The 12984-nt window shown below is 44.4% G+C and overlaps 2 protein-coding genes across 3 annotated transcripts in view; both read left to right on the top strand.

The window, feature by feature from the left end:
• The window catches only part of EPRS1 (glutamyl-prolyl-tRNA synthetase 1), a 65954-nt gene extending 61285 nt beyond the window's left edge, over positions 1-4669 (top strand). For both annotated transcript variants that reach the window (XM_084799358.1, XM_084799359.1), the window contains 3 exons: positions 477-555; positions 4161-4225; positions 4315-4669. In XM_084799358.1, coding sequence (XP_084655484.1) covers positions 477-555; positions 4161-4225; positions 4315-4465 — 295 coding nt within the window. In that variant the 3' untranslated portion in view covers positions 4466-4669. The remainder of the gene's footprint in view (positions 1-476; positions 556-4160; positions 4226-4314) is intronic.
• A 5670-nt stretch (positions 4670-10339) lies between these two features.
• The window catches only part of SLC30A10 (solute carrier family 30 member 10), a 36310-nt gene continuing 33665 nt past the window's right edge, over positions 10340-12984 (top strand). Inside the window, exon 1 of the mRNA XM_084799379.1 lies at positions 10340-11062. Within this exon, the coding sequence (XP_084655505.1) occupies positions 10612-11062 (451 nt within the window). The 5' untranslated portion in view covers positions 10340-10611. The remainder of the gene's footprint in view (positions 11063-12984) is intronic.

The following is a 12984-nucleotide window of genomic DNA, read 5'->3' as shown; positions in this document are numbered from 1 at the left end:
AAGTGCTGGGTACAGATTGGTGGAACCCAGGAAGCTTTAGTAAATATCAACACTTTCCCTGAGATGCTAATTACAGTGTGCTGCAGAGCAGCCAGCAAGTGCAGTGTCAGAGCTTCCCAGTGATAGCAGGAGAGGTGTTCAGTGCATACTGTTCTTGCAGAGGACCTGAAGTTCCTTCCCACAGCCACACAGGCGGCTCACACCTGCTGTGACTTCCCGCTCCATGGAGATCTAGAGATGCCTGTGGTCTCTGTGGCACTGCTTACTGTGTGCATGTCAAACTTCCCACCCCTGTAGGCTTGAGATGGTGCCAAAATAAGGTGGCTGGCTCATGTGTGGTCACTGCGAGTAAGAGAATTAGTACAGCGAGTTCTTCCAACTTCCACTTACCAGTTCATGGTGGGATTTTTTTTTTTTCTTAAGAAAAAACTGTCATATCTGTAAGAAATTATGTATGTTCTGATTTATTTTGGTAGGGCTTCTGAAGACCTTAAAACTCACATGGTTGTATCCAATACATTGGAAGACTTTCAGAAGGTACTAGATTCTGGAAAGGTAAGAGACTTCTTGGCTTTGTTTGTTTTCTGCAGGGCAAGGGACTGATCCCAGGGTCTTGTCTGTGCAAGACTGTGCTGTACCACTGAACTGCATATGTAACACTTTTCAGTAAATGATATTTTAAAAGTTCCTGAACTTATACTTTCTATTACTCTCTTTTTAAGCCAGTTAAATGAAAGGATTGCACATTATTCAGCTTTATGTATTATTGGAGTGAATCACTTATGGACTTTAGTATCTAGTATACGTGTTAAATACGCAACCAGTCCTCCAGATTACAAATGAGAAATCCATGGGCCAGAGTCTAAACAAATCAGCCCATAGCCCATAGACAGACGGCAAGAGGTGGAGTTTTCTAACACAGTTTAATGTACTTCCTCCTCGGATTTTTAGAATTTCTTGTTGAGAATAAAAGACTTAAGTTTCTTATGATGATAGCCTGATACTGTATCTCTTGTTACAGGTCTGAGGAATTAATCCCTCTCACTCTGTGTATTGATCTGTAAAATGAATGTTAAATAGATGCTCTCAAAAACCCTCTCAGATCCCCACTTCTGCAGTATACTTGGCTTTGGTTTCCCGTTTTCGTGATCTTTCACCCTTCTGTGTTCTATAATGTTCCCTTGACTCATGCTTTGTGCTTTTAATAGAAGAATAGAATTTATACGGCTTCTAGAAGTTACACCATGTGCTTTCCTTTCTGTATAGTTTATTTATGCATTATTTTCTCTTTGCTTCATTACTTTTTTCCCGAGTATTAAGGACTAGATTTACAGGTTTGGTGTGATGGTGCCAGGCAGGCACTTTACCACTATGCTGTAGCTCCAGGCCATTTTTTGTATTGATAAAGGTCTCCTTACATTGTCTAGGTTGGCCCTTGAACTCACTGTACAGCCCAAGCAGCCCTTGAACTTAAAATCTTTCTGTTTCAATCTCCTGAGGAGCTTGCATGACAAGCTTGTGCCACCAGACTAAGCTTGCTCCATGGAGCTGGGTATGGTGGTGCACGCCTTTAATCCCAGCACTCGGGAGGCAGAAGCAGGTGGATCGTTGTGAGCTTGAGGCCAGCCTGGTTTACAAAGCAAGTGTAGGACAGCCAAGGCTATACTGAGAAACCCTGTCTCGGGGGCGGGGGGGGGGGGGAATAGTTTTCATTTACCATCATGATAGGATTAGTCACTTTTTTAGAACAGTTTACTAATTACGTAAGCATCAATATAATAGCTTATATATAATATAACTAGCTTTTAGCTGATACATTGGTTTCAAAGGAAGAGTCATGAAGTGTTAGTCATATATTTCGTCCTAACATTAGATAAATTACTATAAGGATTTCAAATTGTTTAAAGAATACATAGGACAGTAAATAGATTCTCGTATTCAATAGTCAGTGCCTCTCCCCTCTTGCTTCATGTAGATTCTCTTAGGTTTCCCAACTGACCATCAAACAACCTTTGAGGCTATTGTAAATAAAACTTCCTAGGAGAGGAAAGGATCTTTGGAAATTAAAATTAGGTAAAACTTTGCTTTTTTCCCCTCTCTACTCTTATTTATTGATATAAAAGGCTGGAGACACAAACTTGCTCACTGACTTTCAAGTACACTCTTTCTACTTGTCATTTGAGGCTATTTGCTGTATTTATAGTGCTGGGGGTTGAGTCTCGGGCTTCAGGCATGCTGGACAGGCTACTTGCTGCAGTGAAGAGACAGGCTCCCGTAAGTTACCCAGGCTGGGCTTGAACTCAGTGGTGAGCTAGGACATCTTTGAACTTTGGATCCTCTTGCTTCAGCCCCAAAGTAGTGAGAATTCCCTACCTGTGCCACCAGGCTCTGTTAGGACCACTTATGAGTCCAAAAACATTTTTTTCATGTGCTACAACCATTATTATTTTACATATTACACAGTATTATAAATGTACTTTTTATGCATCTTGTTTACAAATATTAAGGGTTTGCAACTCTCATACAGAGAAGTAACTGTTACTTTGGCTTATATCTTGAGTCTTTTGTCTTCGTTTTCATGGCACAAAACATTTTTGTATTAAAACTATTATGTGTTGTCACTGATCTCCACCCCTTTCTCTCCATCTATTTCCAGGCCTGCAGGGCACACCTAGAAATGTATTACTTCTGTAGTCTTGGAGGCAGTTTATCAGAATAGCAGTGAGTAAACTTCAGGAATTAGACTAGTACATTCACTGAGTGAGCATAAGAGAATTGGCCGTGTTCACGAGATCCCAAGTGCATGGGAGGCTTTACAGAGGAGTGTTTTGTTTTGTTTTGTTTTGTTTTGTTTTGTTTTATTGACTCTGCTGTATAGATCAGAACTTATGACCCGTGCAGGTGAACTCTTAGTTTTAAGAATGCAGAACACTGATAACTCATGAAAAGTTGGTAAGCAGCACTGATGCTGCGTCTGCTCACAACCCCCGCCGTTCTCTCACATCTCCCCTATGAGTGTGTGTGCGTGCCATAGCCACAGAGAAGTCAAAGAAGCCTGGCGAGGGTTGGTTCTCTCCTTCCACCATGTTGCTCCCTGGCTTGAAGGCAGACACTTTGACTTGCCAGCCAGGTCTCCAGCCCTCTATTCCCTCGTAGGTTTCCACTGTCCAGGCACTCTTCCTAACATTAGCATTAGCATTGATTTCCAGACGTTACATCATTGCTGTTGCAAACAGTTCCCGTGTGACTATGCAGAACAACTGGCAAACTTAATGCTGTGTGTCGAACATTTTATCTTACTGAAAGAAAATCCAGGTTAGAGATTTTCTCCTTTCTCCCTTTCTTTTCTTCTCACCCTCCTTTTAGAGGCCTGCTGAGGACTGCGCAATGTCTGTGTGCTTGCTAGTAAGCTACCCCTCAACTGGTGTCCTGCCCCATTTTGTTTAACTTCTATTTTGTACTTGTTTTGTACAGACCTTGTCAGACCTTAAACTTGTGATCCTTATGCCTCGGCCTTCCAAGTAGCTGGGATGACAGGACAGTAACACTGGGTCCAATTCAAGAATTTTAAATAGGAAGTGAATTTCAGAATTTCAGTAAAATATCAAGTCTTGATTCTGCCTATTATTAAACAGTCCAGGAAAAAAGAAGAAAGCTTGATGGTTGATTTTTGATTTTTGTCTTTTACAAGCCTCTTCTGTACTATAAAAGTTATTGACTTACCCCGAACATGTTAGAAGCATTTGGGATCGAGTGAGGCCTGCCTGAACGTTAGATGTTACTGTTGCTTTACCGTGAAATCAGTTTACTCTTAGTCACCTCTCTTTCACCCCCTTGACAGCCAGGTCTGTAGAACAGGCAGCAGTGTGGACCTGAAGAGGAACTGCAGCAGAGTTCACCATGTCACAGCCAGTTTATCTTGACACTTGAGGGTGTTGGAAAGGTGATTCGTGTCTAGTTTTATGAGTGTGGAGTTTGGATGGTATAAAAACCATTCTTTCCTCTCTTGTGTACTTCTGAGCCAAATTCCCAGTGTGCTTGCAAAGGACCATGGCCCTAGGTCTAGGACACCCACCCCTTTTGCTTGAAAGGTAAAAAGAGAACTCAAGTAATCCTCTCTAGGAGTTATAATGGCAGAATGCTTTTTCTTTGCTTATTAGGTGGCACAGATTCCATTCTGTGGGGAAATTGACTGTGAGGACTGGATCAAAAAGACAACTGCCAGGTAAGTAGAGCTCCATGTAGGTAGGCCTGCACTGAGAAGGACGCAGGGCATAGCGGTAGTGACCGGACTTCTTGTCTCTTTAATTCCAGGGATCAGGATGTGGAACCTGGTGCTCCATCCATGGGAGCCAAAAGCCTTTGCATTCCTTTCAAGCCTCTTTGTGAGCTGCAGCCGGGAGCCATGTGTGTCTGTGGGAAGAACCCTGCTAAGTTCTACACTTTGTTTGGTCGGAGTTACTGATGGAAAACAAAGCCTCTATCCAGTCCTAACTTTTTTAAAACCAATGATACTAATGTCTTCTCAGATGCAGTTTTTCTTTTTCATTTTTTAAAAGTCCTAAAAAGAGGTCACAATGAGATAAACAACTATTCTTATGCCTAAATTAACAGTGGAAAATACTTTTCTGTAAACAGCCTGGGTAATAAATACCATGAACTAATTCTATTTTATGTAGTCAGTTTATCCTGCAATAGCAAAATCATATATACAAGGATGGTCATCGAAAGCCAGGTGAGCACAGGGGTAAGCTTGCCTTGACTGCCCCATCTTCCCCCTCGCGACAGGTCTCACTGAGCTCACAGAGGACGAGCCTGTAAGCCTGGTGTGCACATCTCACTTCCGTCTCACCACACTGATACTTAGGATCTTGTTGTTAACTGACCCCTGTTGCATGTTGTGTACTCTGCTCCCACCAAACATCTTCTTAGTTATGTCTTTCATTGGCTTTTCTTCCTGGCCACTTCCTTAGGTATTAGTATGCCAAATTCCCATACTTGGCCTCCTCATAATCGGTAATCGGCTCTTGCCATAGTGTCAAACTGCATTACTACGCTAATAACTCCCAGTTCCATCAGCAGTTTGGAGTTCTAAATTACACACTGAGCTCTCCTATGATTTGTGTTTCATCAACATCTTGGGTCAGCATGTCCCCCAAATCTCATTTCACCCCTCCATCCCTAGCACCTTTCTTCCTGTTTGGAAGATTAGTACTGACAAAATATACTCTGTCACTAACCTAGGAGCCCAAGCCATCTCAGGCAGCCCCTCCTGCAGCACAGAACTGTTAGGCTGCTGTTGCTGTGATGGGCTTTAGGTCTTAGACCTTCATAGGTGTGTGAACACCAAGCCCGGCTTCATGTTTTTAAGAGTGTTGTTGGCTTTTCCAGTTCCCCCTGAAATCATTTTATAGTTCTCATCACCGACAGACCAAAATGTAAATACCTTAGCCTGAATCTGGCTTATTACCTGTTCAGTATAACACAGCCCTCTACACTACCACAAACTAAATTTCCTATCTGGCTGTTTGTAAGGCCTTTTGTACCTCATTTGGAGCCTACTTAGTAATTTCTTTTTTCTTTAACATTTTAAAACATTTATATATGTATAGCATTTTAAAAACATTTATTTGGTGGGAGAAATGTGTGCTTACCCTGGCATATGCAGAGGTCAGAGGTCAGCTCAATGGAGTCAGTTATATCTACCACGTAGATGGTGGGAATTGAGCCCAGGCTTTGACGCCCATGTCTGTCTGCTGAGACTACCTCACTATGTAGCCCAGGATCCTCCTGCCTCATCCTCCTCTGACAACTTGGTAAATACCTTATTTCAGCACGTCATTTCCAGTTCAGTTTCTTCCGGTGAGAACAGAAAAGTCTTTTTAAAAGGTTAGAATTCTGAGCCATGCTTCGAAGAGTGAGTACATCTCAGTATTTATAGAGAAGGGAGGGAATGTGATGCAAAGGCAGCTCATGCTACCTGTAGCAACAGGGAGTGTTCCAGGGAGGCAGCTTAAGTACAGCACACAGCCTGAGAAGAAGGCTCAGTGAGTCAAGTGCTTGTGGGATAGTCTGCAGACCTGTGCTCTTCCTGTAATCCAGACTGCTAGGGTAGAGACAGGAGGATCCTGGAACTTACTGGCTCACCAGTCTAACCAGTTAGTGAGCTCCACTATCAGCACGACCCTGTGTGTCTCAAAGACTAAAACAGTAAGCACTAGAAGATACCTGGTGTTGAACTCTGGCCTCCACCCTCAGTGCAAGAGAGTAAATGCAGCATGCTTATCTGAGCCACATACTGTCCTCTGAGTCAGTTTCTACTGGCTACAGCAGTGTGAATGCTATGTCCCATTCTGCCATCCTTAGACCAGAGTAAACTGTTTCTTGAGAAATGGGGAGAAGTCAAACACCTGCTTCCAGATTCCTCTGCTTGTAGAATAAGGTCACTAGAACAATGCTTAGCACTTCATATATAGTTGATACAGACTCCCTGGGGCCAACTGAAAGCTGCTGCTAATATGTGACTTTCATCATGGTAAGTTTTGTGCTTTAAAAAGCATATGTGTTGGTTTGGAGAAAAACTAGTAGAAACTAAAGAGATGGCATTGTTTTGTTTTGTTTTTCTGATGTGTGGAAAAACATAAGACGAAGGTCATGTTTTTGTATTTTATACTGTGACCCTGGGTCATCTGGGAGGGGGAGTGAGCCTCTGGAGCTACTTTTATTTTTAGTTTGTTTCTTTATTGTTCAAAATTAATTAATTTATTCACTTTACATCCTGATCATAGCCCCCTCCCTCCTTTCCTCCAGGTTCTGTCCCCCCATATCCCTTCCCCTACTTCTCAGAAAAGAGAAACCCTCTTCTACCAACCCACCCCAGCACTTGAAGGCACATAAGGCCTGAGCCCCTCCTCTTCCCCTGTGGCCTGGCAAGGCAGCCCTGCCAGGGGGAAGTTATCGAAAAGCAGGCGACAGAGTCCATGCCAGAGAGAGCCCCTGCTCTCCTTGCTACGGGACCTACATAAAGCCTGAGCTGCCCTGTCCAGTCCATGCATGCTTCTTGTTTGGTGCTTCAGTCTCCACAAGCTCCGCCTGCGCGCCCCCCCCCCCCCCCCCCTGGTTAGTTGGCTCTGTTGATCTTGTGGAGCTCTTGTCTCCTCCTGGTTCTTCTATCCTATCTCCTACTCTTCCACAAGACTCCTGTACTCTGTTCAATGCTCGGCTGTGGGTCTCAGCATCTGTTTTGAACAGCTGTTAGGTGGAGCCTCTCAGAACAGCTATATTCAGCTCCTCTCTGCAAGAATGTCAGTAGTGACGGGTTGGCTCTCTCCCACGGTGTGGGTCTCAGGTTGGTCCAGACATTGGTTGGACATTCCCTCCATCTCTGTTCTGTTTTTATCCCCTGCACATATTGTAGGCAGGGTAAATTTATCCAAGGGAGGATGCTTAAATCTAATTCAGAAAGGGAAATAGAATAGACAGTGGAAGTGATTGAGGGGGAACAGGGTAGAGGAGGGAGGGAAGAGAGAGATGAGGGTTGATACCAGATCTGGGGAGAGAGGAGGAGAGGGGGCAGAGGGCCAGCAGAGAGAAGAGAAACCATGGGTGGGGGCATCTCTGAGACAGGCTTGAGACCTATGACAGGGTAGGCTCCTAGGAGGATGTGAGGGTACCTCTAGCTGAGACTCCTAGGAGCAGGCGTCCTGGAGATGGAACAGGCCACCTTCTAACTGGACAGGACTCCTAGTGGAAGGAGAACATCAACCCACCACAAAAGCTTCAACCCATCATTTTATTTATTTATTATTATTAAGCTTCTGATGAGTAGAACTAACACTGAAAAGCCTGGAGTTTGGTGCCCCCTTTCCAAAGCTGTCATTTAAAGTAGCTCTAGTTACGGTAAGATAGAAATTGTTTACTAGAATGACATCTCGGATAAACTGGCTTGTTTCTAAAACTTGGGATCAGCCAAATAGGAAAACCTTTTTAGACCTCATATCTTTGCAGAGCACTAATCTGCTAGGCATGGCCCTGTTGGAAACCCTACTACTGGAGCCTCAGGCAGGAAGATCATGACTTTGAGGTCATCTTGGGCTCTGCAGTGCGCTGGAAGCTAGCCTGACCTCATAAAACTACCAAACGGAGAAGTGCTGCTACTGCTTTTGTTTGTATGGTTGGTTTGGGTTGTTTGTTTTGTTTTGTTTTGTTTTTAAAGATTTATTGATTATTTATACAGTGCTCTACATGTACACCTCAGGCCAGAAGAGGGCATCAGGTTACATCATAGATGGCTGTGAGGCACCATGTGGTTGCTGGAAATTGAACTCAGGACCTCTGGAAAAACAGTCATGCTCTTAACCTCTGAGCCATCATCTCTCCAGCCCCTGGTTCGTTTTTTGAGACAGGGTTTCTCTCTGTAGCCTTGGCTGTCCTGGACTCCATTGTAGACCAGGCTGGCCTCAAACTCATGGTGATCCGCCTGCCTCTGCCTCCTAAGTGCTGGAATTAAAGGCGTGTGCCTGGCTTGCTGCTGCTTCTTAAGAAGGTATAAGATCTATTTGCTTTAAATTGACAGCCAGAAGCCAGACATAGCTGTCCCTTGATATCTGTGGAGGATTTGGTCCTATGATCCTATCACCAAAGCCCACCAATGTTTAGGTCCCTTATATAGATGGCAGAATATTCACATGCAGTCTGAACTCCTGGCATACACTTTGAAATTCTCTCCAGGTCATCTGCAGCATCTAGTGCTGTGTAAATAGTTGCTACATTAAGTTCAGTTCAAATGCAGTTCTCAAGCTGTCTACCTGCGTCTGCTTCCTGAGTGCTGGCATTAAAGGTGTGTGCCACCAGTGCCCAGCTTTCAGTTATTTTTAACTTGAAGGTGGTTGAATCTTTAGATGTGGAACCCATGAATTTAGAGACAGACTACATGAGCTAAAGTCACAAAAAGCAGAAGACAAGGCAGACATATTGTTGGCCCTCATCCAAGGGCCCACTCAGCACCTGGGTTGCAGGCATCTTTGGTGGTTCTAGATCACATACATGAAGGCTTTGGGGGAACTGGACAGCAGGAGCAACTCATTGCACAGATCTGAATCTGGAATTGAGTACAGAAGAATGTTTAGTGAAACAGCTGAAAAGGTATGTTGACCAGCTGTGAAAAAAATCACTCCTGGTTATTAGTCATCTGTCACATAGCCAATGGCACCCTGCGTAGTACCTTCAAGAATGACTAGGGAGACAGACACTGCTACCTTTTCATTTTCAGACAACCTTTGCTCTTAGCTTGCCCCTCCTACTGTCTAAAGATGATTACCAGAACCTGTATGGTAGCAGGAGAGAGCAGACTTCCCACAAGTAGTCCTCTGACCTCTGCATGGGCCCAGCTAGCTCCCATTCAATAAATGCAACTAAAACATTTTAATTTAAAAAGGCTGAATAGTAGGTGGCTATTCCAAAAGTAGGCCACTGTCACTTTAGATGCTGACAACTAATGAACTTGAACAAGCTGCAGGTTCCTAAGGTATAAGCTTTTTAAAGGTGAGAATCCAAACATGTTGCATCAGTTAAGTCATTACTTGGCTTTCTTATTGAAACATGTGTCTCTAGCTCCTCCAGTTTGAAAGTCTGAACCTTTCCTGACCATTGGGGTGATTTTCTTGCCTTTCTTATGAAGACAATTGGAAGTAGGGTAGCTTACTTGGGGGTTAATGGAAAGGATACACACACACACACACACACACACACACACACACACACACACACACACACACACACACGACTGTTCCTAAGTATTGTGGGAATTTGTTATAGATGTGTGGGAGAGCGTAGGCAGGGGCAGGGCAGAAACATCTGGGAGAATCCAAAATGAACATGACCAGACTGAGCTGGGCCATGTGGAGAAGAGAACCGGGTGCAGCATGCAGGACACCCAAAGGAGCCCAAAAGAATGGGTAACCAAAGTGGTTGGATCATATAGGGGAGGAATAGACCAACCTCCAGGACTGCAGAGTTCAGGGTAGTGGGCAGGAGGACCCCTCCCTTAACAGGGTCTGAGGGAGGCAGGGAGAACCTGGTGGCCAGGTCTGCTCTGATATGTTAAATAGGTACCTCAGTTTGAAATGTGAGAGAGGCCAGTGGGCAAAGCAGTGGGAATGGCCTTTTACTTGGGATAGCTCTGGATTGACAACCCTAGAGTTACATTTCACACAGATTGCATTCAGAACTACACACCTAGGAGACACGACAGGGCCACTGATGCCAGGTGGCTTACCTTATTAAAGCCATCACTGCATGCTGCCAGAAGCTGGAAAGGCTGTGGCTGTAGCTCCTACAGAAAGGAAAGACAGGAAGACCTTTCATTAAGCTCATCCAAACAAACAATTCTCAAGTCCACACCTGAAGCCAGTGACTCCCAATTCCACAAACCCAGGCTCACGTGACATCTCTTGCTTAATTGCCCTTTAAACTGCTTTATGGCTTTATAGAAGCCTATAAAAGGTGATTTCCAAATATGAAAGGCTGAAGGGGAGAGTTATCCAGGAGTTGTAATCTCTAAATCTGTGCTAGGAGCTCTTGCCTTCCTAAGGAAGAGAAGCTGCCACAGCCATGGGGCGATACTCGGGCCGAAGCTTCCGCCTGATCCTCATGTGCGTGGTCAGCGTCGTCCTCTTCGTGCTGGAGCTAGTGGTCGCACACATAGGCAACTCCCTCTCCTTGGCCTCCGATGCCTTCGCCGTTCTCTCCCACTTGTTGTCAATGATCATCGGGCTGTTTGGCGTCAGGGCCAGCAATATCAGGCAGCACAGGAAGAGCACATATGGCTTTCTCCGGGCAGATGTCGTAGGGGCGTTTGGCAATTCCATTTTTGCCGTGGCCCTGATGTTCAGCATCCTGGTAGAAGCCATCAAAAGGTACATCAGCCCGCAGAAGACAGAAGAACCCCTGCTGGTTCTCAGTGCCGGAGTCATCGGGCTGCTCTTCAATATCCTTAACTATGTCATCTTCTTAGAATGCTGTTACTGCTCAGGCACCAGGCCCCAGAGAGACACCGAAGCAGGTAACTACCTCCCTGCAGGTGCAGCGGCAAGCCTGTTGAGTCTGGCAGGTGCTTTCCCCCTTTGAGGGGCCTCTAAAGGCGCTGTTAGCAGAGGCCTTCCTTTATGCGAGCCTCTTGTTCCTGTGACTTTACAATAGGATTGCGTTCAGTCCGAAGTTCCTTGTGAACTACATGCTTTAGATGTGGCTCCTTAATTTTTACTCACAGAAAATAAACGTGTGTTCAGACAAGTGGGGAGGGACCACAGAGCAACTGAAGAGCCTCCCTATGTGACTCAACTTGGGCCATCCAGCTGCGACATGGCTAGGTTTGAATATAATGTTAATATGTCAATGTCTCCATTAAACGTGTTTTTACAATGCTGGGTTTCCAACCCACTCAGAAAAGCCAAGATGTCAGACAGCAAGTTAGGAGCATGTTAGACGGATGTGACAGAACGCAAGGAGAGGAACAGGTTTGTGTAGAAAATCTCATTTGTAAGAAGAAACGTTTGCATGTGGTCATGAGCATTTGTTCTTGAGAAGACTGGGAAATACTTTTAAATCTTAAAACAACTTTAAGAGGAGGTACCAAGTTAGCTGGATTATCTGTCACAAGATTAAACTAACTCTTGGAAGAGAATAAGGAGTACACTTATTAAGTGGAACCATGTTTCTTTATTCTCATGAGAGGGTGTGGGTGTGTGTGTGTGTGTGTGTGTGTGTGTGAGAGAGAGAGAGAGAGAGAGAGAGAGAGAGAGAGAGAGAGAGAGAGAGAGAGAGAGAGATTGATTCTCAGTGGTTCTATATTGTGGGCAGAGCAGATCGGCAGGGTCCAGCCCAGGGCAGTGGGAAGAGTCTTAACTGCATTTGTTTTCCCATCTGCCATATGGAAATAGAAGGTTACACACACACACACCAAAAAAAAAAAAGCTACCTGTTTTAGCACTGGGCAGAAACGTGGTATAGGCTAAAGGCTAATTATTTTTTGGTCACATTACAGAATTTAGTATCACTTATTCTTATTTAATAGTTCGGGAGCCTCTTCCTGTAACTGCATTCTTCAGTGGAGTTCTACCATTTCTGCTAAAGAGAGTTGCTAAGTCCTCTCGCCGTCTCTGTTGACCAAGCGCCTGTGTTGTTGCTGACTATAGAGGTGAACAATTATGGAATCTAGATCTGTATCCACCTTAATGTTGAAAATTAGCCAGGGCTCATCTCTTTTAAAAGACACTTAATCAGTTAACTTGAGACCTTATGTCTTGGCTATATTAAACACCACATGGAAACTGCCACCTAAGGGTCTGGCATGTACATGTCTGGTGTGCAAATGTAAGGCATGAAGGCTGTTAGTGTTGGCAGGGTCCCATCATCATCAAGCTAGCTATTGCTAGCAGTTCTAAATTTGCTTTTATTCTGGAATACAGTATAGCAGGAACAGGAGACTCAGACCACATGAAAACTGGCGCACACAGGTGCAGTTCTACTCTACAAACCAAATTGGTTTTAGCTACCTGGCTTAGCTCTCGCTTGGGAATGGTATGCTCCAGTGTGTGTCGGCCCTAAGACACTAGTCAGAGGCTTGCTGCAGTACTTGGCCCTGGAGTTTCGTGGGCTCCATTCCATGGTGTCTTCTGATGAGCATATTCTAGGCTGAGCACTAAAGCCCGGTGCTGGCGTAAGAGCCACAGACATTGAGATCGTTCTGATTCTGTTAGCTTTTGTGTTAACTTAATCTTCTATTACGATTTCAGTGTTGGGACCTGCCAGTTTGCTTTAGGGTACCTCCTGGGTTTATTGCCGTTGACATATAAAAGCTTGCATTTATCAGTGTTGGGAAGCCGCAATTTTATAAACTATTAGCCCAGTATCAGTTGGCTCATATTTTAAGAAGGGCAATGATTAATTCATCCATATTAAATAACAAGAGTTATAAATTATAAG

Source organism: Acomys minous, assembly GCF_964271855.1.
Source record: "Acomys minous genome assembly, chromosome: 1".
In the NCBI taxonomy this organism is placed as follows: domain Eukaryota; kingdom Metazoa; phylum Chordata; class Mammalia; order Rodentia; family Muridae; genus Acomys; species Acomys minous.
The sequence above is the reverse complement of the archived record's forward strand: the minus strand, read 5'-3'. Positions and strand labels throughout refer to the sequence as shown.